This window comes from Pseudomyrmex gracilis, unplaced genomic scaffold (genome assembly GCF_002006095.1).
Source record: "Pseudomyrmex gracilis isolate BER0280 unplaced genomic scaffold, ASM200609v1 scaffold_2, whole genome shotgun sequence".
Taxonomy (NCBI): Eukaryota; Metazoa; Arthropoda; class Insecta; order Hymenoptera; family Formicidae; genus Pseudomyrmex; species Pseudomyrmex gracilis.
The window spans coordinates 492,256-516,792 of NW_018020586.1; the positions used below are offsets into that span (position 1 = coordinate 492,256).

At 44.6% G+C, this 24,537-nt stretch overlaps 5 protein-coding genes across 7 annotated transcripts; 2 read left to right on the forward strand and 3 right to left on the reverse strand.

Annotated features, from left to right (window-relative positions):
* Window positions 1–247: 247 nt before the first annotated feature.
* LOC109853241 lies at window positions 248–7,268 on the reverse strand. The gene is made up of 3 exons (XM_020425137.1): window positions 7,175–7,268; window positions 5,269–6,250; window positions 248–5,211 (listed from the first exon to the last, which is right to left on the reverse strand). The coding sequence occupies exons 2-3, from the start codon at window positions 6,220–6,222 to the stop codon at window positions 436–438; spliced, it is 5,730 nt and encodes a 1,909-aa protein (XP_020280726.1). The 5' UTR covers window positions 6,223–6,250; window positions 7,175–7,268; the 3' UTR covers window positions 248–435.
* LOC109853344 (probable ATP-dependent RNA helicase DDX47) lies at window positions 7,225–10,505 on the forward strand. Its single transcript, XM_020425348.1, has 9 exons — window positions 7,225–7,306; window positions 8,135–8,183; window positions 8,463–8,556; window positions 8,630–8,794; window positions 8,853–9,019; window positions 9,100–9,336; window positions 9,410–9,633; window positions 9,733–9,994; window positions 10,070–10,505. Exons 2-9 carry the CDS (start codon window positions 8,151–8,153, stop codon window positions 10,205–10,207), a joined length of 1,320 nt encoding a protein of 439 aa, XP_020280937.1. The 5' UTR covers window positions 7,225–7,306; window positions 8,135–8,150; the 3' UTR covers window positions 10,208–10,505.
* A 2,482-nt stretch (window positions 10,506–12,987) lies between these two features.
* LOC109853885 (CCR4-NOT transcription complex subunit 3) lies at window positions 12,988–17,950 on the reverse strand. Of its 2 annotated transcripts, none has more exons than XM_020426434.1 (9): window positions 17,926–17,950; window positions 16,792–17,024; window positions 16,523–16,678; window positions 16,237–16,416; window positions 15,834–16,121; window positions 15,441–15,696; window positions 14,687–15,303; window positions 14,377–14,586; window positions 12,988–14,259 (listed from the first exon to the last, which is right to left on the reverse strand). In XM_020426434.1, exons 1-9 carry the CDS (start codon window positions 17,948–17,950, stop codon window positions 14,161–14,163), a joined length of 2,064 nt encoding a protein of 687 aa, XP_020282023.1. In that variant the 3' UTR covers window positions 12,988–14,160. The 2 variants fall into 2 exon arrangements, with proteins under 2 accessions (XP_020282023.1, XP_020282032.1); XM_020426443.1 differs by lacking the exon at window positions 17,926–17,950 and adding an exon at window positions 17,121–17,214 and having other exon boundaries at window positions 14,161–14,259.
* A 1,104-nt stretch (window positions 17,951–19,054) lies between these two features.
* LOC109853863 (RING finger protein 157) lies at window positions 19,055–23,000 on the forward strand. Of its 2 annotated transcripts, XM_020426410.1 has the most exons (10): window positions 19,055–19,120; window positions 19,196–19,438; window positions 19,553–19,671; window positions 19,792–20,048; window positions 20,160–20,301; window positions 20,404–20,607; window positions 20,709–20,951; window positions 21,029–21,189; window positions 21,269–21,539; window positions 21,637–23,000. In XM_020426410.1, exons 2-10 carry the CDS (start codon window positions 19,351–19,353, stop codon window positions 21,811–21,813), a joined length of 1,662 nt encoding a protein of 553 aa, XP_020281999.1. In that variant the 5' UTR covers window positions 19,055–19,120; window positions 19,196–19,350; the 3' UTR covers window positions 21,814–23,000. The 2 variants fall into 2 exon arrangements, with proteins under 2 accessions (XP_020281999.1, XP_020281991.1); XM_020426402.1 differs by having other exon boundaries at window positions 19,074–19,438.
* A 155-nt stretch (window positions 23,001–23,155) lies between these two features.
* On the reverse strand, window positions 23,156–24,528 carry LOC109853878 (60S ribosomal protein L10). Its single transcript, XM_020426421.1, has 4 exons — window positions 24,448–24,528; window positions 24,267–24,297; window positions 23,676–23,981; window positions 23,156–23,547 (listed from the first exon to the last, which is right to left on the reverse strand). Exons 2-4 carry the CDS (start codon window positions 24,287–24,289, stop codon window positions 23,217–23,219), a joined length of 660 nt encoding a protein of 219 aa, XP_020282010.1. The 5' UTR covers window positions 24,290–24,297; window positions 24,448–24,528; the 3' UTR covers window positions 23,156–23,216.
* Window positions 24,529–24,537: the final 9 nt, after the last annotated feature.

Here is a 24,537-nt window from a genome sequence, read left to right on the forward strand (position 1 = left end):
TTTTTTTTTTTTATATATATATTACATGGCGCGCCGTCTCGTTTAAAAGAAGTACAAAGAAATGTACACAAGAAAAACCACATCTTCATTTTCTCCTTACAAACTCTAGGACGTATTTACAACAGTTATATGTACAAACGCAACACACTCGCAACGCACACATTCGCTCCATATCTCTCTCTCTCTCTCTCTCTCTTCTATATATCGACTTAAGAAAAATATTAACATGGAACAGTGTAGCATTGTTTTTGTTTGCTTTTTTTTTTTTTTTTTATATATTCTTCTCACTTGTGAAAAAGAAAGAAAAAAGAAAGAAAAAAGATTCTAGATTCATCATGCCCAAAAAAAAGCAACGATTATTATCTGATCGGTTTGGTAACAGAATGTCGTCGTGTCGCATCGGGGAAACAAAACTCGTCGCACTACGTCAAACTATCAATCGCAGTAATCGTCGTTGTTCTGAACGATACCGTGTTTCTTCCGACAGTCCGGACAGTACCACTTGCCCCTGGGCGGCACCATTATGCCAACGCACTCGAAGTGAAACCACTCGATGCGGCAGTTCGCCCCGTCGCACGCTATCATCTCGGACATCTCGTCGTACGGGCACCGACAGTAACAATACTTGGTGACATTACTGTTCCGTTCGCCGGTGGTCGCCGCGCCGTCTTGAACGACGGTCGAGGTCTTGATGCCGGAGGTCCTAGTGGGCGCCTGTTCCGTCTCCGCCTCGGATTCGCTGCTGTCGCTGCTGCTCTCGCCCGGATCGTCGGATTCGGTGGCGGACGCGGCGACCGGCAGCGTCTCCGGTAGAGGCGCCTGCTGGATGCTCGTCGCCTGTTCCGGGGGAAACAATCTGTTGCCGTACGACGGAGGCGGTGCGACGGACTTGGCGCTGAAGGTGATTTTCGGCGGTGCCACCGGTTTATTCGGATTATTCGCCGCGGGCGTTGCGGCAGTAGGTAGTGGCGCGAAAGCCGGGATGGTGGTTACAACGGCGTCGTTTTTGCGCCACCTGCCGAACGACTGCTGCTTCTCGTGCGGCTCGTCGTCGCTCGAATCACCGTAGAAACGCTTCGGCACGCGTTTTCTCTTCGAGACTCTTTTGTTCTCGATTTGTTCAGGCGTGGCGCTGTTCTGATTCATACTGGCGATATTAGCGGCCGACGACACCTGTTGCTGCTGATGATGCATCATGTCCATTGTGGTGGTCACACCGCCGCCGTACAGATCATTGCAGGTAGACAGCAAGTTCGGCGTCGATGACCTGCTGCCGGGATGCATCGGTGTCGACGTAGCGAATCCTGGATTCTTCTGATAAAACGTCTTGGGAATGTTCAGCTTGATCGACTCCGGAGTCGCCGCGCTTGTCGCGTTACGTTTGCTATTGCCGACCCTTTCGCCTTTCCGTCGTTTCTTCGTCTTTATCTTTCTCTTCTGCGACGACTGCTGCTGCTGCTGCGCTGGTCGCTGATCCTCAACGCTCGTCGCTATCGATTCCGTGTTCACAATTCCGTTGTTCAGCGGCGTAAGTGGCTGTTGCGACGCGAGCGTTAACGCCGTGGACGTCAACGCGGGCGCGACGGACGCCAACAACTGATTGCGCTTCTCCGTCAGAATTTGATCGGCGTGCAACTTCGGATTCTCGTCGTAAAAGTCCTCGTCCGTCTCGGTTTCCTCGGTCTCCAGATCGGATTCCCGCAGCAACGGTTTCGGCGGTGGCGCCGGAGGCTCGCTCGTCACTTCAAGAAGCTTCTCGGCACTGTGTTCCGTCGTGACTTCCGTCGTCGGTTTGGTCTCCGGCTCGACTGACTGCGACTTGTTCTCCCGCGAAGTTTCCTTCTCCTTCTTCCGTTCCTTCTGATCGCCGGATCGCTTCTTCGACGAGCTCTCGGTGGAACTGTCCGAATCGGAGCTGCTGTCGGACGAGCTGCTGCCGGACGAGCTGCTGCAGCTGCAATTGGAACTGCTGCAAGCGCTCGAGTCGCTGTCGCTCGAAGAACCGCTGTCCGCATTGCGGTTGGGGCTGGCGGTGGGTGACGGGGTCCTCGCAGAGGACTTGGCGTTATTCCGCTGTTCGTCTTTCGCGTCGTTGTCCTTGGCGGCGGTCGCTCCGTCTTCTCCGGCTTTCTCCGGGTCCGAATAGACCACGCAATAGTCGTGATCTATCAGAATGATGCTCCTCAGATACGCGGCGTCGGTTTCCGGCACGCTCTCCTTCAGCGCGACGTTCTTGGCCGACTCCTCGACGTCCAAGCTGGCGGCGTACGTCTTAAAATTGTCCCATATACCGTCCATAATGCGCGCCTCTTTCTTCTTCTCCTCCTCGTTTCGTTCCATCTCGTCGGCCATGTCCTCGTTGATCGTGCCGGCGGCGTCGTCGTCATTTACGCCGATCTCCTCGACGGTTTTGCTCGTCTCCGCGGTCGTCTTCTTTTCCTCGCCGCTTTTTTCATTCTCCGTCGGTTTGTCCGCGGTCGTCTTCCCGTCCTCGGTGTCCGTGTCGCTCTCGGACGACAAATTGAGCGGCGGCAAGTCGTAAACGTCGACCACCCTTTTCACAGCCTCGGGTTTGGCAGTCTCGACGATTCCCGCGGTCGCCGCTGCGCTGTCGGTAACCGTCAACAACGCGTTACCTTTGTCCACTTCCTCCTTGTCCGTCGAAACGTTGACCACGTCAACGTGAATCTTCTCCTCCTTGTGAGCTTCCTGATGCTTGGCCAAGAGCTTTCGCGATATGAAACGCTCGTTGCACTCGTCGCAGCCGTACGGCAGATCGCCGGAGTGAAGTCTCTTGTGAACCTTGAGCGCGACCGCGCGACTGAAACTTACGCTACACTCGTCGCAGACGAAAGCCGTGGGCGGTATGCAAAAGTGATAAATGTGCGGCCACTTCTTCTGCAAGCACTTCCGACAAAGCACGCTCTCGGTTCCGTGTTTCCAGAACAGATGCTTCGTGATGTCCGGTTTGTTGCGATAAGTAATGTCGCATCTGTGGCACATGTGATTGAGCTTGTGCTTCCAAACGTGATTCGAGAGACGCTGCTGATTGCCGGTCGCCTCGAGACAAACGTCGCAGATGTGGTGACGCTTGCGCAGATGAACCATAAGCCGGAACGCCGACGGGAGAGTCGCAACCGTGCAGAAGCAGCACCGGTAACGCAACGTGACCGTTTCCGACGAGTAAACGCCCGGACACAAATGGCACAAAAGCTCGCTGTAACTGTAGAACGTCGACTTGCACATTATGCAGATCAGTATCGGCTTCTGATGCATCTTACGATTATGCAGATAGAGTTCCTTGTGCACCGCGGTGTGAAATCTGCAGTGGAAACACTCGTATATCAGTACGGCGGGCACGTTGTACGTTCCGTTCGTGGTGTTGTACGTGCCCAGATTGAAGTAATGATCTTCGAGCTCGTCGAGCGATCTCTTCACGCGCGCGGTGAACTGTTCCGCGTGTATTATTATCGCGGGATGCTGCGGTTGGAATTTGTGCTCCGCCAGCATGTGCAGACTTAGTTGCTTGCCGTTCACGGCTATGTGTCGCGCGTGATTGCAATAAACGCAGAAGGGACTGGCGGTTTCTATGCAGCGCTTCAGAAGGTCCTCCAGTTCCATGCTGTCCAGAGTGCCTTCGATGTTCAGATCGATATACGGTGCGTCCTCGCCGGCCAACGCGATGCCACTGTTGTTGTCGCCGATCGGCTGGCCGCTCGGTTGGTCGTTCGCGATCAAATCCGTTCTTTCTTCCACGTTGTTACCGATTGTTTCGCCGACGTTGTCGCTCGGAGCGACTGTTTCCGCGATGCTGAACGTCCCGTCGTTGCTCGCGCCAATCACGATTCCGTCCGTCTCTTCCTGATTCACCTCCTCCTCGTTTTTTGCATCGTATTTATCTTTCTCATTCTCCTCTTCCGCCTCTTCGCTCTCCTCGGGATTGCTATCGACCACCGCGAGTTTGTCGCTGTCGGAATCGCTGTCGTCCAGCTCGATCGCCTGATCGCTCATGATGTCTCTCACCTTTTCCGAATCGTTCGACATTTCCTTCGATGTAGATCCCTCGGCGTTGTTGTTCTCTTCGGATTCCTTGCTCGGGACGGCCGTCGCGACGGTGAACTGCGAGTTCCTGCTGCAGATCTTGATGACCAAACTCCTGTCCGAAGGAGCGGTGGCGTTGAACGAGACCGAGGCTTGAGATTCGACTGTGCTCGACGTAATAGGTTTCTCTTTCTCTTTCTCTTTTTCTTTTTCTTTTTCTTTCTCTTTCTCTTTCTCTTTCTCCTCCTCCTCCTCCTCTTCCTCGTCCTCTTCCTCATCCTCTTCTTCCTTATCGACGCTCTCGTAAGTCTCCTTCTCTTTGGATTGCGAATCCGAGACATGAGACTCGTGTTGCGGGCTGAACAACGATCGGGGAACTGGACTTTGACTTTGCGCGTCCTGCGGGCTGTCGTACGATCGAAATCCGGATTCAGTTCCAGGTTCGCACGTGGTGTTCGATTTTGCGTCCACTGTCGCGACCTCCTCGGCCTCCGATCGTTCCGGACTGGGCGCTTTCGAGCTGGTTGAGCAAATCGGATCGATGTCGCTTTTGTCGCACGTCTCCTCGTCATCTCCGACGATCGTCTTCTCGACGTTCGACCCACGCACGTTCGTGTACGCCGGATTCTCGTCTCTCTTCTCCGCCTCGTCCGTCGTGTGTATCGCTCGCGACACCTCCATGATGGTTTGGGTCACGCTGTCGTAAGGTTCGTTGCGATCGAGCTGGCAGTTCTGCATCGGCGACTTTTCCACCGATCCCTTGTCGTAACTTCCGCACAACACATCCTTGTTCATCGCCTGTTCGTCATTTTCGTCGTTCTCGTCGGACGAGTCGACCTTGTACCTGGACACTTCCATTATCGTCTCGGTGATCGTGTCTCTGGGTAGATTGTTGGCGACTTCTTTTTGAACGTCGGTAACGAGCTGACTCTCGTTGCATCGGGTTGCTTTCGAGTTGCTGAGCTTTCTCCCAAGTGTGTTTTGTTTTTGCTGACGAAGATTCTGCGCACCGTCAGCTCTGTGCTTGTCTCTGTATTTCATTTCTTTTCTCGGCAAACCTTTGCCACCGAGACGCGCGGTTTTCTCCGGTAAAGGTACGGTCGCCGGCGATTCGCTGTCCGCGCGCGTCGTGTCCGCGATTGACAGCGGCGTCGCGGTGCCGCTCAATTCCTTGTCCGTGTCCGACGACGCCGACGCCGCCGCCGTCGCTGCCGCCGCCGCCGCTGCCGCTGCCGCTGCCGCGAGATTGCAAGTGGCCGCATGAGTGCCGGTCTGTCGGCATATGGTGCACACCGACGAGCCGGTATCGGCCACGTCCTGCTTGATCGGCGGACAATAATGATTGTAAAAATCATCAGTTTCCGAAAAGTCCTTCTCGCAGGTGCAACAGACCAGATAGCACGAGCCTTTGAAAGTTTTGTAAAAATCCTCGACCGAGTCGAACGTCATCTCCGGTACGCTGTGTTTCTTCAGCAAATGATAGGACAGTCTCTCCGCCTGGCCGAACATACCCAGACAGAATAGACATATGTGGCGCTTGTGTATGTCCCTCATGTGGAGAAAGAGATTCCAATTCTCGAAGTACGTGCCGCACGCCGAGCACAGATATACCTTTCGCGTGATCTTGAAGTTGCTGGCCACGTGCGGTGGCACGGAGGTGCCACCCGACTCGGACGTGCTGGGCATGGGGGCCATGCTGAAATTGCAAGAGCACGAGTTCGGTCTCGAATTTGAGCCGCAAACCGTACCGCACTTGGAGCATTTGTATTTCGTTGATGGTTGCAAACCAAGATACTGAGCGTACTCCGCTATCTTACGCTCTCGCTTCCCCTCCGTCTTCTTGTCCTTGCCCTTTGCATTGGGATGCGTCTGTTGTTGCTCCTGTTGTTGCGCGCTGGTTTTCAACCGAGCGGGATGAATCTCGCGGGTCTGGGCCAATATGCGCTTCTTGAAACCCTTGAACGGGAACTTGGGACTGCTCGTGACCGTGTTCTTGGCCGGTGAATCCCTTCCTCTGACCGAATTGTAGTGCAGCAATTGATTATCCTCAATCACATCCGTGTATATGTCGTCAATGGAATGTTTCGTCAATGGACTGCTCAATGTGGGATCTTTGAGCTGTTGCTCGTCTAAGATGTTCCACATATCTAAATCTTTGCTCTCACCATCCTCATCTTCCATAATAGTGCGCACTTATATAGAGATTCACCTGGAAAACACGCAAATTGCACATTGGTACACTTACGTCACATGCGTGAGGGGGGAAATTAAAAATTTTACTCTAGCTCAACGCGAGAGAAATGTTTAATTTACGTGACGCGCGCGCACAAACCAATTGTGTGAATTACGCACATTTTTTTGAACTCCGATTAGCAAGAGCGAAGAAACGTGTCGTCGATTTTATTCGTTGAGACAATTCCGACGGGACTTCGGAACAAACCTTGTCGAGTGAAGTTGTCCATGAATGAAAGCACTCTCTCTTGAACGCAGATATGAGCAATGGCGTTTTTGCGAATATACACCGGTGTAAACTGTATTAATAGAATCCCAATCTCGCGAACGTCGAGAGATCGTCGCCAATGCAATGATTTGATTACGTCGTAGAGCGCGCGCACGTGATGCCACCAAAAGTTCGGTTGGTCTTTGCCGTATTCCTTTTGTTTCGATTGCTTCGCCGTTCGCGAAACTTCGCAGGTTACAAAAATTGTGACTCAAGAGACTCGGCAGTAGTCACCTGTTACTCGCGCGAAAAAACTCGACGACCTCGCGACGCGTCACGACGATCGCCACAATTGAGCAAAAAGCTTAAAAAGCGAAGAGAGCCCCCCCGAGATTAGAGAGGAGACAAGTCCCGACCCGCGTTGCGTCTATATATAATCGCCGGTGTAACGCGCAACACACGGACCGAATCCTGTGGCACGAAAATCGCGACGGTCTCGATCTTTATTCGCGAAACGAAGCTTCCTCGACCGTCTCCCGGAGAGACGGGGAAACGACGCGCGGTCGACAAAGGCGTAGTTTATCGAAGTCTCGTTTCGTCTGTGCGATCGTCAAGGGACGAAAACGCGTTTCGCGCTTACGGAACGAGAACGTCGATCTCGCGCGCCGGGGTCTTTTCGCCGCGGGAACTTACTTATCTTCGTTGAGTTGCGGAGCGACGTCGGGCGTCGCCTGAGCGACAATGCGATCGGCTGCTTGGTCTGCGACACGTAGCGCTTGGCGTTTCGGCGCCTCCGACTAACTGGCTGCGATGCGCGACGGAAAGGTTAGTAAAATGGCGTCATATCAATTGAGCACCATCCGAGCACCTCCAACACGTTTCCTCAGTGATGCCACCTTTCGTCGCGAGCACCGTCGTGTCTCCGTCCGTGACAGACCGCGAGATACAGAGAAGGAGGTTAGCTCGCGCGAGTTTTGTTGTTGTGATACACACACGAGAGACGGCGAGATCGCGCAGCCGACGATACGCCAATTTGCGAGAACGTCGGCCCCGCGGTTGCGAATTCAACCCGGGACGAGCCAGTCGCGAAAGAAAGACACTCCGCGAAATGACGAACCCGCGAATGATGTGATCCCGCGAACGTCGAGTTCGCCGCTCAACGTTCAGGACCGCGAAAACTCAACCAACTGACGACGCGATCGCATCTCTCGCGTAAATATACACACACTCAGCATATCGCCCGCGTGCTCCATCCCCACCTATTGGAGGATTTTTTTTTATTGTCGCACCGAGAGACCGACTGGTGGCGGGCGAATCTCTCGCGACGATTTTTAAGTTCGGTTTTCATTGCGGCCGCTTCGATCGCACGATAACGTTTTCCGGGATTGGCTCCGATAACGCAGTTTGTGATTGGTTGATCGAATACAGCGTGTGTGTTCACGTTTCTGGAGTACGTTCCAAAATCTTACCTCGGTAACCGAAAACTATAGTACACGTGACGCAAAATATAGCATTTTAAGTAACCAAAGTAGGATTTTGGAACGTACCCCTGTAAGGGGTAAGCGAAACACCGCGATGTGAATCTACTCGTGAATATGCGGAGAGTGTTCTTGAGTAGTTGATTTACGCAATTTATTTTTATATTTGCAAAAGCAAGCAACTGAGAATTATGGAGGACAAGAAAATCACTTGGCAAGACTTGGTAAGTATCCACGCGGTATATGTAACGAACGGTGTATAAAATTTTGTTAACATTTTTCAATCTTATAACCTCCTCACCTATAAGCGCTCACACATCGCGAATACGAACCTGCACGTGCTCGTAAAAATTAAACCACGCAAATTTATAATTGAGCAAAATCTGTGTGATTTCGTAAATGATTTCTCAAGTAAATGATGTGATAAATTGTTTTTCTTGGACGTGAAATTTTGAGGTTGTTTAATAATAAATAATTTATATGTAATAAATGATATTATTCAGGGACTTGTTGACATACTTTGCAAAGTGTGTGTTGATTTAAAATGGATCACACCTACCAAAATTCAACAAGAAGCTATTCCCTTGACACTTCAAGGTGAGTTTTTGTTGTTTTTGTGATTAAAATTTTTAGAGAAAAGAATATTAATATCTACTTTTATAATCAACAGGCAAAGATGTGATAGGATTGGCAGAAACTGGATCGGGAAAAACTGCAGCTTTTGCGTTGCCTATACTGCAAGCATTATTGGAGAATCCACAGAGATACTTTGCGCTTGTATTGACCCCTACAAGAGAATTGGCGTTTCAAATTTCAGAGCAATTTGAAGCTCTAGGTAAGAATCATCTTGTAGTCTGCTAAAAGTGCTTGCATATCACAAGGTTTTATTTCAGGTTCCGATATGGGAGTGAAATGCGTGGTCTTGGTTGGTGGGATGGACATGCACTCACAGGCACTGATGCTAGAAAAGAAGCCTCATATCATCATTGCTACACCCGGCAGATTAGTTGATCATTTGGAGAACACCAAAGGCTTCAATTTGCGACAGTTAAAATTTCTGGTGACGATATATGACGTGCAAGTTTGACAATTTTGTTTGTAATTCTCTCGATTCTAACGTGTTTGATTTTCTTTAACCAGGTCATGGACGAGGCGGATCGCATTTTGAACATGGATTTCGAGGTTGAGGTTGATAAAGTTCTCAGAGTGATACCGCGCGAGAGAAGAACGTTGCTGTTTTCCGCTACCATGACCAAGAAGGTGCAAAAGTTGCAACGCGCGTGCTTGAAAAATCCTGTGCGCGTTGAAGTTTCCACCAAGTATCAAACTGTGGAAAAACTGCAGCAATATTACATATTTGTCCCAGTTAAATTCAAGGTACAATTTTACACTGTCGCGTTTGTCGCGGTACATGTCACCAGAAAATAAATTTGTGTAATAACTCTGGCAGGACGTGTACCTGGTGCACATCTTGAATGAACTGGCCGGCAACAGCTTCATGATATTCTGCGGAACCTGCAACAACACATTGAGAACCGCTCTCTTATTGCGAAATCTGGGATTCACGGCGGTCCCGTTGCACGGACAGATGTCGCAGAACAAGAGAATAGCCGCGCTCACGAAATTCAAAGCCAAGAACAGATCCATTTTGATCTCGACGGACGTCGCTAGCAGGTCCGTCTGCGAAACATCGCAGATATGCAAAGAGTTGCGCGCGCGCGCAAATGTGTGCAAAATGTTTAATTGTGTATTTTTGTGTATTTTATTTTGCAGAGGTCTCGATATTCCACACGTGGACATTGTCATCAATTTCGACATTCCTACACACAGCAAGGATTATATACACAGAGTAGGTCGAACTGCGCGTGCAGGTCGATCGGGTCGTTCCATCACCTTCGTCACGCAATACGACGTGGAACTATATCAACGCATAGAACAGTTGATATCCAAACAACTGCCGTTATATCCCACGGAAGAGGAGGAGGTGATGTTGCTGCAGGAGAGAGTGAGTGAGGCACATCGAATAGTCAAAATGGTAAGAAACGAGTGTTTGAAACATTTGACGATTGACACGTATGCGACGACGTGAAACATTTTTATCTGTTTTTAGGAGATGAAAACCATCGAGGAGAACAAAAAGTCGGGTAAGCGAAAACGCGGCGGCGGTGGCGGCGACATCGACGACGACGACACAGAACAGTCTCTTGGTGTAAGAAAACGAATAAAAGGCAAAACCAAGAGAAAGTGACGTTAGTCAATGAGGTACGTCGCCGATATATTGATTGTAACTTTAATAATTTATATTGTAATAAAGTCATCTTTTGCCGTCGTAAAACCTTGGACGTAATTCGGAAATTTGTTTATACAAAGGTGGTAAGGTTCTTCCTGTAAAGATATTGAAATAATTAAGGCTCAGCAATAAGGCAAACGTTGTACTGAAGAAATTAGTACTGTATTTTTAACAGACTCATAGTCTTTTGCACAGAGCAGTATTGGTATTTAAATATCACTCAAATAATCACAATAAAATATATTATTAAGAGTAAAATCACAATTTTTCTTTATCAGTGTGTGATGGACGCCTTTGGGGGGAGGAAAAATTAACGAAGCATCGAAGACAAAAACTTGTTATTATATCAAACGGAGGTCTTTCCCCTTTTTCCATTCTTTCTTCTTTTTTTTTTTTTTTGTTTTTTTTTGTTTTTCCACGCTTTCTACTACCTCGAGTGTTATCACAAAAAAGCAGAATTGTTCTTGCTTATTGAGAGAAATGCAACAAAGGAAAGCACGTTTTGCTGCTACAGAAGAATGTTATGTAACATGAGTTATAAGGATCGTTATGTATGTACAGCTTTTATACGCTACTGTAAAATCGATAATTGATTCATTTGTCTTCATCACAAAACTCTCTTTCTCTCGTTCTCTCTCTCTCTCTCTTTCTCTCTCTTTCTCTCTCTCTCTTTCTCTCTATAGAAAATCAGCAACCGGCGTTGTACAAGTCTTTGTAGTACAAAATACGATACAAGGAAACGCACGCGGAAACGTGAGCTTCTCTCAAATTTACAACTACGATGCATCGTCTAATCGCTAAAGAGATTATTTAATCGTATAAAGTGGCAACAGATCCTTATTTTGTGGTTAATGCTTAGCGGCGTATAATAGAGTCGCGTATCACAAAACTTAATTAGATATAAATCGTGCATTGGAGAATTCGTATTATGTATATGTGTATATATTTTTTTTTTTTTTTTTTTTTTTTTTTTTTTTTTTTCGGTGCCCTGTCGCTATTGTCGTTGCGANAGTCGCGTATCACAAAACTTAATTAGATATAAATCTTGCATTAACGATTTTGTATTATTTATTTGTGTTCATTATTTTTTTTTTTTTTTTTTTTTTTTTGCTTTTTTTTCGGTGCCCTGTCGCTATTGTCGTTGCGAGAAACGCTAATTAAAAATGCTTGCAAAACTGATTTTTTTTTAGTTATTGAGTGATCATCAATCACGCATCTAACTCGATTATTCAAAATGCAAGCTGTTAAGGAACACAAGGTGAGAAAAGCATTAATCGGTGAGATTTATGCGGTCGGAATAAAAAATTTTTTCTCATCCCGAACATGCCGAGACACTGAGAAGTTCTCATTATCATAACGCTGTACACACCTCGTAAATAGTTCGTCACGATATATCTTACATATATATCGCATTCTGTTCTGTCTTTACACATACGTGTGACTCTTCTAAAAAAAAAAAAAAAATCCCCCATAAAAAACAACCTAAAGTAAAACGCGAGAAATGCGTGTGTGTCTCATGCAAATAATATCGATCTCCGCAACATCTCTCTGCAACAAGAGATGTGATCTGCTTAGAAATATACATGGTGTATACGCTACGCTTTTTTTATCGACAATTAAATCTTTTTCTTCTCTAAATCCCGCGCTAAACAAATTTTTTGTATGAGAATCTCAAACTTAATTAGTATTACTAGGGAGGGATGTCATACATATCTAATCTCGTTGTCGAAGGTTCTTTTTGCGATAGCGCGTCCAGTTTAGAGAGTCTCTTCGATTTTCGATGTGTGTGTGTGTGTGTGTGTGTGTGCGCGCGTGTGTGCGAAATTATTTATTCTCATATCGGGAGAAAGATATTACTCTCGCGGCACAAACGATTATTGATCTCAAAATAAAAGAACGAGTGTCGATTGTAAAATTCGATTGAAAGTGTTGTAAAATTTTGCTTCAAAAACAAAACAAAAACAAAACAACTGATAAAAAAAATAGACAATAAGATATACAGTTTTTATTGTGGCTGTAATATATTAATAAATATATAATATCTCTTCTCTCCATTTTCTCTCAACATATTACTACAAACAAATGACGTTCATATATCTCACTAAAGTTATTTTTTTTTTTTCTTACATCAGCGGTAATTGAGATTTTTTCTTCGGAGTATTGTGTAAATGCCATGCTACAACATCACTCAGAAAAATGATCCGACATGATCGGTGATCAACGGTAATAAATAAATTCGCACGCGCTGATTTGGTTTTTTTTGTGTGTGTAAACTGCCTTCTGTTGTATCTCATAATTCTCGATAAAACAATAATGCATACGTGTATGCGCGATCAACAATGATGAACGTCGATTATCGACGGGCGTAAACTTGAAATCGTAAAATTAATTATCGAATCTCTAAAAAAAATTGCAGCGGAGCAATTGCAGCATGAAAAGTAGTATAGTCCTATGTGGTGTATGCTATTGTTTAACGATACGCGGTACATTGTTTTAGACCTCTCGACGACGAGCCCCGGCCTCTTAATTAATCGTTAGAACGCATATAAGTAACCTATTTCTTTTCTTTTTTTTTTCTTTGCCTTTTGTTCGAGAGCGGATTCTAATCACGATGGATGGAATGTCTTTTTTTTTTTTTTTTTTTTTTTTTTTNTNAANTNTTTTTTCCCAAAACGTAGGTTGAGATGATGTGCTAGTAATATGTGACAAGAATCGAAACAACTTAGGTTTCATTCAAATGAGAAATAAAATATATTCCATAATATTATTATTCACTATTTCTACACATTCTGTACACATTAATTCAATTTAAGGGTTTTATACCTCAATACACTTTATACAAAAAGGCTACTTATAATCTAACATTAAGTCATACCATAGCATGAGGGCCCTCCACCTTACCGCCAAACGGCAGACGGGCCGCACGCTTGTTTGTACTGGTATTACAAATTCAGTCGCCAGCAAGTACATCACCCTCTCCCTCTCTTTCTCACCTATTATCACACTGTATCGTTCTGTATTACTATGATGCTTTTTCTCTCTAAGTTTCATTCCGATCTCTGCTTTTTCCTTTTGTTGTGTTGTTGTTGTTGTTGTTTTTGTTGTTGTATCCCCATTTACAATATTTTTATGATTTTATTTTTCTCAAAAAAGTTTCCTCTCGTTTGTCTTGCTGTTTGTTTTTTTTCTTTTTTTCGTAAAATCTACCTCGTGGGTTTTTTGTTTTTCTACGAAAAAAAAAAGCATTAAGACTCTTGGTCCTACGCTATTGCATTACAATGTCAGAAACAAGAAATTGCACGAATGTAATTTTCTTACATTGCACATACAGAACTTACACGTCCTTTTTCTCTCTTTTTCTTTTTCTCTCTCTCTCTCTCTCTCTCTTTCTCGCTCTCTTTTTCTCTCTCATACCGTCCTACGCGTTCGGTAATACAAGCGAACGTAAAACTTCATAGTTTTAGTTCAGGAACCATCGCACAAGACTCACGTTCTTGTGCAGTGGCTAGTGCTGTTCACATTTTGATATATTATCGATGGGATGTGAGAAAATAAAAAATTTCGAATTGATTTGTAACGCAAAAAGTTATATAATATTCACACGATTTCTCGTTTCTGATATTACAATTCAATATGACCGCAGCGGAAGACAAGGAGCCTTAAAAAGAATTTTTAAATGTCGCAACATCGAAAATGTAATGAAATGCCTTCATTTTTATCTTCTATTCACAAATTTGTTCTTTTTTTGTTTTTTTGGTTTTTTTTTTTTTAAACTAGAGCTTTTTGTTTTTATTTTTTTATAATTGTTTACCGACTTGACCGAAAAAGATCATCTGTGAGATGTCAGATAAACACAATACCGGTACAGAAACGGCGCATTTCGAAGACTTAACAAGCGCGACAGAACTGTCTTAGTTCAGGTCTCTGTCCTCTAAGTACTTATACTCGAAAGTAAATCCTTCCTTTTTCCTCTGACCCCACTTTTCGTAGTCAAAATAGATGTACGTTCCCTGAAACGCAAGAATAAAGACCAAATAAGACTCTTATCGTTGTTTATTTATTTTCAAGATGCGCGAACTTTCTCCCGATCGTAGCAGGAAGGTAAGCGGAATGAAGACGGAACTAACCTGTTCGTATTCCTCGTTAATAACTTTTGGTTCCTCGTGTCTCTGGAACCACATCATGTACTTGGTATGAAACCTCCAGCTCTGTTTTTTCAGAGCTTTCGCTGCCAAATACTGTCCCTTAGATCCTTCCATATAATAAAATATGAAGAATAAAGTTTCCGTAGAAAGACGTTGGAAGAACTCCACAGTATCTGAGTGAGGAAGCTGAACCTAAATGAAAATTTGTGTGTTTCCGTCAGTGGAGCAATTTCTTCGTAAAAAAAATATTCACCGAAGCTAATGAGAAGATCAATTCAGAGAGTGTATTTACTTGCTGATAATAAGGTGGCGTCGTGCACGTGTTCCTCGGCAAATACGAACGTAGTCTTTCCGAGTCAGACGGATGTGGCATATGATAGTAGGCGGCTTCCATCATTTGGAACTGCATCTGATGCTCCTTCTGCAGCGGCACAGGTCCGAGAGGCGCGACTCCAAGTAACGGAGGAATGTGTGCTTCCGACGTAGCGTTGGTGTTGTTGTTGTTACTAGTCTTGGCACTGTCAAAGATGGTTCTGTTCGGCTCGGAGGGTGGTATCTCCAGACCTGCTCGGACAATTACTTGTTGGGCAATGGATTTTAGAGAGGACATGTTTCCATCGGGAAGCTTAGAGATGAGACCATTGGCAGTGGACGGTGCTGGCGAGCAGGAGTTTGCGGGCATCGGCGAGGATCTACTGCTGACCGACGACTGCGGGGACGACGACGGCGGTATCGGTGTGGTCATTTCCGTTTCGCTATTGTGATTCTGGCTTTGTTGACTGTGTAGCACGTGCGTTGTCTGCGTCGAGACCGGATTGCTGTTGTGCTGCTGCGTGACCGTTTGCGGCATGTTCGACGTAACGATGGACGTGGATGATGACGATAAAATGTTATTTTCGCTGTTATGGGCTAAAAAAAAACATACATCAAAGACGAGACTTAATCGCGCGATCAAAACAAACCGTATTTGCGAGAATTGTCATCGGCCACGCAAATAAGTACACGTTACGTATTGATTATTCGAACAAAAAGAAATTTGTTCTTACTGGATGTTTTATTAGAGGTAGAATGGATGGCTTGCGAATTGCTATGCGAGGCAGCTACGGTGGCAAAATTGCCTGCGTTAGTCGTGGCAATGTGATTGCTTGTGGAACTAGGCGAGCTGTGGCTAGGCGTCATGGGAATGGTTTTGCTTGGAGTGCTGCTCGACAACATGTTCGACTTTATGGTGGCAGTGCTTCCCGTGGTTGGAATGCTCGCTTGCGTATTCAATAGCGGCCTGACTGCTGTTGGTTTCACCGGCTAAAATTAAAACGAAACGCCGTGTATTAAATTTCGATCTCCGTGCATGCATAAAAAGTCTTTCTCGAGAAACCAAAATAAACGAAAATATTAAATAAATTTCGTCCAGAGTTTAAACGAGATAAGAGTACGCGCACCTTCGTTTTCTTGTCGTTATCCGTAGAACTATCACTCGAATGATTATGCATAGTAGAGCTCAACGATGGCGATGGTATAGGCGAGGTACAAGAGTTAGTTGACGTCGGTGTACCACCGGTTTCGTTGCTGTTGTTGCTGTCCGTCGTTGCTGACGATGGGATACCAACACCGGACAACTCGACTTCATCGAGGCCGATAATATCGTCGTAGATGTACTCGTTCTCTTCGAAATCGGGATCTTGCGAAGATTCAATGTAATACTCGACATCGTCTTTTATCCTTTTAATCTGTTGGCAATGTTAGCGAGAAAAAAAAAAAACGTGTGAAAAAAAGCGTATCCGGCAATTTGCTGCGCGATCGCATTTTGATTATTACTGTGATTGATTTGAGGAAAACACTAACTGTGTTAACTTCGACAGACATATTGTCAAGCATACGTAATAATGTCTCCAATTTACGGATGTGATAACGGTGTTTGTCGAGTTTCGTCTTCAGTTCATCCACCCTATCTTGCTTATCTTTGTCTATTCTTTTCTTCTTTCCTGCCTGTAACGATTCTATTTCCGATTCAAATGTATCCATCTACGTCAAAAGTAATAGCGGTTACAGCTAATAAATTGTTGATTTGTTTGTTTTTTTTTTTTTTTATCGAGAAAAATCCAAGATACGTTGCGACTACGACTGGTACCTGCAGATTAAGAGCGTCTATAGAATTGGCCAGCCAATTGGTCACCTCATCTTTCTCCTTCTGAGCTGGATCTAATTTCTGAGCTGCTCCTAAACCTTCTTTAGAATAAGCCTTTGTTTTTGTCTCTCTTTCCACTACTTTAAATCTTTCCATTTGCTACAAACAAATTGAAAATTGTATAAATTTATGCGGAGAAATGTGTGTGGCAATACAAACACACACAGCTACGATATAACACGCGCGTATATATATATATATATTACACTCACAGTTTCGATTAACTTTCGATAATCGAGCAGTGTACTCTTGTCTTTTATTTCACCCGATGCGATCCAACTCTTAATTTGATCGCGTAACCTTTGAAGTTTCTTGATTTCCTTTTTGAGATCAGCCTCATACTTCTCTTTTTGATTGCTGTTTGTGGCATTGTGAACTTTTTGCCAGATATCTTCAAAAGTTTCCACACCTTCCGTTACTTTTTTAAGGCACCTATCTATTTCACCTGTAAAATTAACAATAGAAATTTCTTTAATTTGTTTATTTCCTGTGTGCAAAAAATTCAAATATACATTTTATTTAAGGAATGATCAAGTTATACCAGATATATTGCAAGAAATATCAGGGAAGACGAGCGAGAAGTTAAAAGGGAGAAGAATAAAAACGAATAAAATACATTCTTTGCAAGCCGGATTTCAAAAGAAACAAAGCGAACAGAACCTGTTGCGCAAATTATCTCTATGTAAAACCTAAACACATGATATTCTATTCCATCCCGTTGATTAGATTAAGGAGCAAAGAGATGCTTCTATCTGGATCACAGATACCTTATATCAACAATCTGTGCAAATACAAAGTATCACACACACACACAAGCATCTTTTAAAGACCATGGTGTTGCAACGGATTTAACAATCAGGTTGCAACATTTAACATTTTTACAGGTTATGCCAATATAAAAGAACAGCTGATTGACTTGCAGATAACAAACTTCGCGCGGTTACGCGATATCAGAGATAAAGTAAAAAAAAAAAACAAAAAAAAAAAAAAAACAATACAAAATCGCACGCGTGCGGAGAGTCCGAGTCGCGGCGATTCCGGCCATCGCGTCGAGGAAAAAACGGACGCTGGAACGCTCTTCAATATTGCGTGTGTCCCGCGCGGTTGTGCACACACAAACGCGTAAACCGCACGCGAACCGCACATGCAACGCATTTCGCGGCAAACACACACACACGCGGATTTCGCGCGCGCGAAAAATCGCCGACCGAGAATTCGGCGAACAAAAAAGCACGAGGAACGCGGCGACTCGGAAACGACCAGGACGACGAGAAAGAGAGAAAGAGAGGAGGAGAAAGAGTTGCGAATTTCTGAATGTAAACACGCTGGAAACGCTTCTTCCTCACCTTGCAACTTTCTTGTCGCAGCCATGGCTATGTGAACATGTGATAAAATGGTTCATGCATAGTCTAGACGTATTGGAAATAACACGGAGCAATTTATCGGAACAAATAGTCGTTGCAACTATTATTCCTCGTATAATATGGGAGGCTCGGCCACAAGATGGCTTCCGTTTTTCAAATGACAACGTCCGAACGTGTGTCCCGTCCGTGAGTGTGTCGCGCACAAAAGATCCACCGCGAGTCCCGCACACCACACGTCTCCCCCAGATGATCAGACAGACCTCCTTTGAGTGAATCGTGCGCCTTTTGGCTCTCGTTTTATCCACCAAAACGCGACGCGCACGTTTTCCGTTTCTTTTACAAGTCTGTAAAAGGATTTCACGAGAAGCGACCCAGCATCAACAAACGATATATATTTGAGGCGCGAGAGGCGAGATAGCGCGATACGTATCGGCATACATACTTGTGTTCGCTCGCTCGCAGCGGTACGCACGTATACACGTACACACACACACACGCACGCAAGCACGCACACACAATCGCAAAAACGTAACGTTTCGCTTCGAACCGACCACCCTGTATATCTCGGCAGGTTTTCATGACGGGGAAAAATTGGAAACGCGGATAAGCGAACGAAGAAGTTTTTTTTCCGCGCGGAAAAGAAAAGAGAAGTTGAATGAGAAAATATACCTTGAGAGAGAGAATTGATCCGGAAGCTCCGGGGTAAAGCGAATTCGGTTCGATTTTCGGCGGATCCGGTCGCTCTTCGATGCAGAATTAATCTCAATCAAATTGAATTTCACCGTTTCCGATCGAAATTCCAAATTTGGACCGTGATTGGTCGGTTCTTGTCGATTCGACCGGACGACCAATTGCTCGATTCCAGCGGCTTTCTCCGCGTGAGAGCGAAGCGTAGTTCTCAATCTACTTTGGGATGGGAATTTCAGCGGCGCTGAAAGCGACGGATCTTTACGCGCAACTTTTCGTCAGCCAATCATAATCGTCTACGGCGGATTTGCGTGCGGTAGCTGAGACGATTTGATTGGCAGTCGCGTCGCATTTAAAGGCGGATTCATTCGGTCTCTCTCTCTGGGGTATCCACACTTATCTCTCTCTCTCTCTCTCTCTCTCTCTCCCAATGGCATTGACAAGCAACTGCGGAAACATCTGTAATTGACACCACACATGTCACAGAACTGTCAGTAGCAAAACCTCGTCACCTTTCAACCCTTAGAACGTTTTCTTTCAATCTTTAATTTTTTCATAACGACAGAAACGTCAATTGCGCGCGCGTTACATCCGCTCGCACGAATGTGACACACACGCAACCGATTGAAGAGTTCCAAATAGAGGTGTCCAAATTAGGTTTTGCCGATTTAATCGCGCGAGTTTCTCCGTGACTGTCCCAAATCGCGCAATTGCACGGAAATGGGATCGTTGACCAGCAGACAGAACGCTGGCGTCGAGGAGGTTGACATCACGTCGAACAACGCGTACAAATATCCCCCGCGATCTGGTATTTATATATATTTCAATTTGTACGAAGATGTACACAAAAACAAAAAAAATATACACACAAACATGCGTTTTGTTTATTGTCAATTATCGTTCAATTGTTTTTCTCGGACAGGTTCCTATTTTGGTAGTCACTTTATAATGGGCGGCGAACGATTCGACACACCTCAACCCGAGGCGTATCTTTTCGGGGAGAACACGGATTTAAACTTCTTAGGAAGTCGTCCAACCCCCGTACGACATTTTGCGATATCTGACATCAGATTTTTTTTTATATGTTAACGAAGGCTTTTAACTTTCTTCTAAGTCCGGTAAAAAAGAAGGACGAGTTTTTACATATTTCTCATCTTGCAGTTTCCGTATCCTCCGCCTCAAGCGAACGATCCTACCAAGACCTTGAAGAGTTTAGTGAACATTCGAAAGGAATCTCTGAGACTGGTGCGCAACATGGATCACACGTCGGCGACCGTTCAGTACAACAACGTCAAACGTTACAACAAAGACATTAAACTGAATCCCTTCAACATCGAGTTTGTGTTCGACTGTGATGTGAAGTGCGCAATAACGATATATTACTTCTGTCAAGAGGACGTAACCACGAAAGGCGTCAAGTGCGTATCTCTAAGTGTGCAAGCACGCGACAAACATCTTCGCGAGAGAACCACTTAACCGTGTGCGACGTAAAAAAAAAACCAAACCTCTGTTCAAATATATGTTCGCAGATACATACCCAGAGATATAGACATGACTTCGGAAACGTATCACTACAACAAAGGAGCGAACCAATTGTTCTCGCAACCGTCGCACATATTCGATCCGTCGTTGGAGGATGCGGCGGATATGGTGTACAACGTGAACAAAGAAGTACGCATTTCTAAGATAGAGAAGATACACACACACACACACACACACCGTGTGCGCATCATGTGTAACTTAAATAAGATCGATTGCTTCCGTAACTTGTAGATTATTCCGATAGCTATACATTGCGTAGCGGAGGAGGGATCGGACGATCCGAAACAGTCTCACACGACGATAGCCGTGGTCGAGAAACATCCCGACGGCACGTACGTTTTGAAAGCGCTCAAGCAGAAGCTGTACGTGGACGGTTTGTGTTATTTGTTGCAAGAGATTTACGGAATCGAGAACAAAAACACCGAAAACGCCAAGGTAACGAGAAAGCGTGTACGCTTTGTGAGTGTGCGATAATTTTTCGAGTTTTTATTGATTTTTTTCTGTTTTTCTTTTTTTATTTCTTTCTTTTCTCTCAGCAACAAGGCAGCGACGAGGACACCGAGGACAACGGTTCCGAATGCGTTATCTGCATAAGCGAGGTGCGCGACACGTTGATTTTGCCGTGCAGGCATTTGTGTTTGTGCAACTCGTGCGCCGACTCGCTCAGATATCAGGCGAACAACTGTCCGATATGTCGCGCGCCTTTCAGAGCGCTTTTGCAAATCAAAGCTCTTCAGAAAGCGACCGGCACGATCATCGCCAATCCGGCGTTGCCAGAGGTGTGAGAATTCATTTCATTCACGTTTCGCGCTTGTCTTCTTGTTGTCAACGTAATTCGAAAGGATTGATCTCGCAGGGAAGCTGCGAGAATATTCCACCAGGTTACGAGGCGGTGTCTCTGATAGAAGCTCTGAACGGACCTTACACTCCGCGAACCGCTATCATCGCGCCGGAATCTCCCGATACACCCGACACGGATACGGCGAGCGCTATTCAAGCCGCGGAAACTTTGAATCGGTAACGCGTCGATAACGCACGCATCTTTTACGGTCTGTACACAGGTCCGATATGAGAGAAATGTTACGCGCGTTTTCAGCTCGGCCGAGCGCACACCGATTTCTAAACACGCATCCGCCAAAGAAGCCGACATATCAGCCAGATCGAGCGGCACCGCTTGCCCGACTCCCGAGTTCCGTATGTCCGTGTTGCTGGCCAGGGACGAACACTCGGGTTCTCAAAAAGATCTCCACAACAGATCCCCGGCTATGCGTACCAAATCGGTGCACACACGCGACAAATCCAGTTTGAGAACGCGCGACACCCTCAGACTGGTCAACGAGAAGCAACCAGCAGCCTCGTTGTACGAGGTAAAGTATTTTTTTTTTTTTTTATATGAAAAAAAAATTGTTTTGAAGCATAAACGACGATTTAAAATCATGATCTCGTTATGTTTGCTTAAAAAAGGGCCAAGGTCACGACGAGGACAGCGAGGCAGAGAAGTTGTCACCGTTGTTGGATGCGGCTACAAGCACCGAAGCTCTGGACGTACATTCCCACAGAATATGCGATATTGATGTCGACGACGAGATTCAGAACACGGAAAACGAGACGGATACAGATCTTAACTGTCATTCGCGCTAGACACGTAAAGTGTTTTTTTTTCCTCACGAAGCTTTCATTCTCGAGCAGTTTGGTTACCATTACTGAATAATAAGTTTTTAAATTTTTCGCGAAATTATTTATTTATTCAGGAGTTTTAAGCAATTTTTTTTAATGCGGGGGAATCCTCATGGACACTCTCAGTTCTCTGAAAAGGCTGAGAGTAGTGTCGGACTCGTACCGACTATAGAACTCCCACGGTGTGCCTATCCCGCGCGTTTGGGAGAACCCGTCGCGAACTCACCACCAGTGCTCTCTTCCGCGCTTAACAATTCGGGGAGGCCAAATAGACTCCTTCCGAGTCTGCCTAACGCTGACGGCAGGACAGGACATACTGTCCCGCCCTTCTCTCATGAATCTTTTTTTTTTTTTTTGTTTTATACACACGTCCACGTAGATTCGCGCGCTCTCTAGGATAGTTCAAGTAAAAATTTTATTTTATTTGAAGAATTCCAAAAAAAATCTCGTACTTTCCCTACGCGAAATTATTTTCCTTGTATAGAAACAAATTCTTACGTGCGGTTTTTTGTGAATAAATATAAAATCTACATTTTTGCATAATAGAATAACTTAGGACTTAGGTATAAAAAAAAAAAAAAATTACATTCTATCACTCTGTGTATTTACTAATGTAAAGAAGATGCAAATAATGGTATTTTTTATGAATCCTTTAGGTCGATAGAACGTGAAGCACACATATACATAACATATAAATATATACACATGTACATATACGCGTATATACTAGGGCTAATAATTCTGTGATGAGATGTTCAGCTGCTGATGTACTCTTGCTTTGTTCAACTTTTCGCACGTGTGTCACAAGCACACTTTCTCGTTACGAATCTTCGCGGAAGCAAAACATATCGCAAAATGATGTATCAACGAAGTTCTCGTTGTATAAATCAGCTGATATTCATCCTCTCGAATGCGAGGACAAAAATGGATTACTTGGACATTGTCTGACACATTAGAGATACCACGGATATTATTAACTCTGATATATAGCTCCTCGAATTGTAAAGACTGTATTACATTAAAAAAAAAAAAAAGAAAAAAAAAACAGAACGCTACTGCATTTTGCAATAAGATATAAATTATTATATTGATTTACAAGCTGCAAACTGATACTAGGTAATAAAGGTGCTTCCACTTCATTTGAAATCCAATCGTTTACTCTTTTTTTGTTTTGTGCAAAAAAATCCTATGTAAAAATTTAAAATAGCATATATAAAAAAAAAAAAACTCAATGAAAAGTATCTTCAAATAAACTGTATTCTCATAATTGTTAGGATTTGTGTGCATATAAATATTCACTGTTTTGTTTTTTTTTTTCATCCATTTTATTCAATTCCATGTCCAAAGTGTTTTATGGTCTAACTGCTTTAGGCTGCTGCAAGCACCTTCCTGAATTTCTTCCACTCATCAAGTGGTCCGTGCTCAGGTAAATACTTGACATTGCAACCATCCGGAGCAAGACGGCCCGCCACTTTCAGCTCTTCGTACTCCGCACGATCATACTTGGTGAAACCCCATTTCTTCGACACGTAAATCTTCTGACGGCCGGGAAACTTGAACTTGGCACGTCGCAGAGCTTCGATCACAGCCGCCTTATGACGGTCCGAAGAACGCACGCTCATGATAGGCTGACCAATGTGTACTCTGGCCACAGTACCTTGTGGTTTCCCGAACGCACCTCGCATTCCAGTCTGGAGCCTGGAAACCATTGAAAAATAATAAAATAACGTACTTTTCCAGTTTTCAAAATTTAGTTTAAACTTTTTTTCAAGTTTATAAAAACAATATATGTACTCGACATCTTATTTAACATCAAATTTATATACCTGTCAGCTCCGGCGCATGACAACATCTTGTTGATACGAATAACATGGAAAGGATGGAGTCTCATACGAATGTGGAACTGATCTTTGCCAGCGTTCTTGACCATGTACTTGTTAGCACAGATACGTCCGGCTTCCAGAGCCTCGGAACTAAGCTGTTCATATTCATCCGATACCAAGTGCACACATAAGGGAAAGTCCTCTACAGATGCTTTCTTCTTGCCAAGATCAAAGATACGGATCTTTGGATCCGGTACACCACGACAAAATCTGGATTTTGGATAGGGCTTATTTTTACAATATCGATAGCTGAAAACAGAAAACATTCTCAAAGTATTGCGTAAACCATGCAATTGAGAAGCATTTGTGACACACAATGTTTATTAATCTGGTGTTGCACAATATTGCGATTGCAAATTTTAACACAAAAAACCAAGATGATCACAAGACACTAAGTTTACTCATGAACTCTGTACGATGGTAATTGACAAGATAATATTTTTTCAACTGTATTTATTCAGAAACTTGTCAAAAAATCGCTAAAAGTTTTTGAAGAGCGCAACACACAAACGTGTTGAAGATTTCGTTACGTACCACCTCGCAGGTCGGCGCCCCATTTTTTAACCTGTAAAGTAGAACAAAAATTCACGTCAGAACATCAAAATTACATTACTCCACGTATTAAATAAATAATCAATAAACGCAACATGCAAATAAACATTTGTTGCTTGTTGCGATGCCTTTGGATAACAATGGATAATAAAAAGATACTCACGTCGTGCAAAAGTTAACGATCCCAATACAAACGCGCGAGGAAAGAATTCGGCCACAGCTGGCAATGGGAAGTTGGATCGAGTCAGAAGGT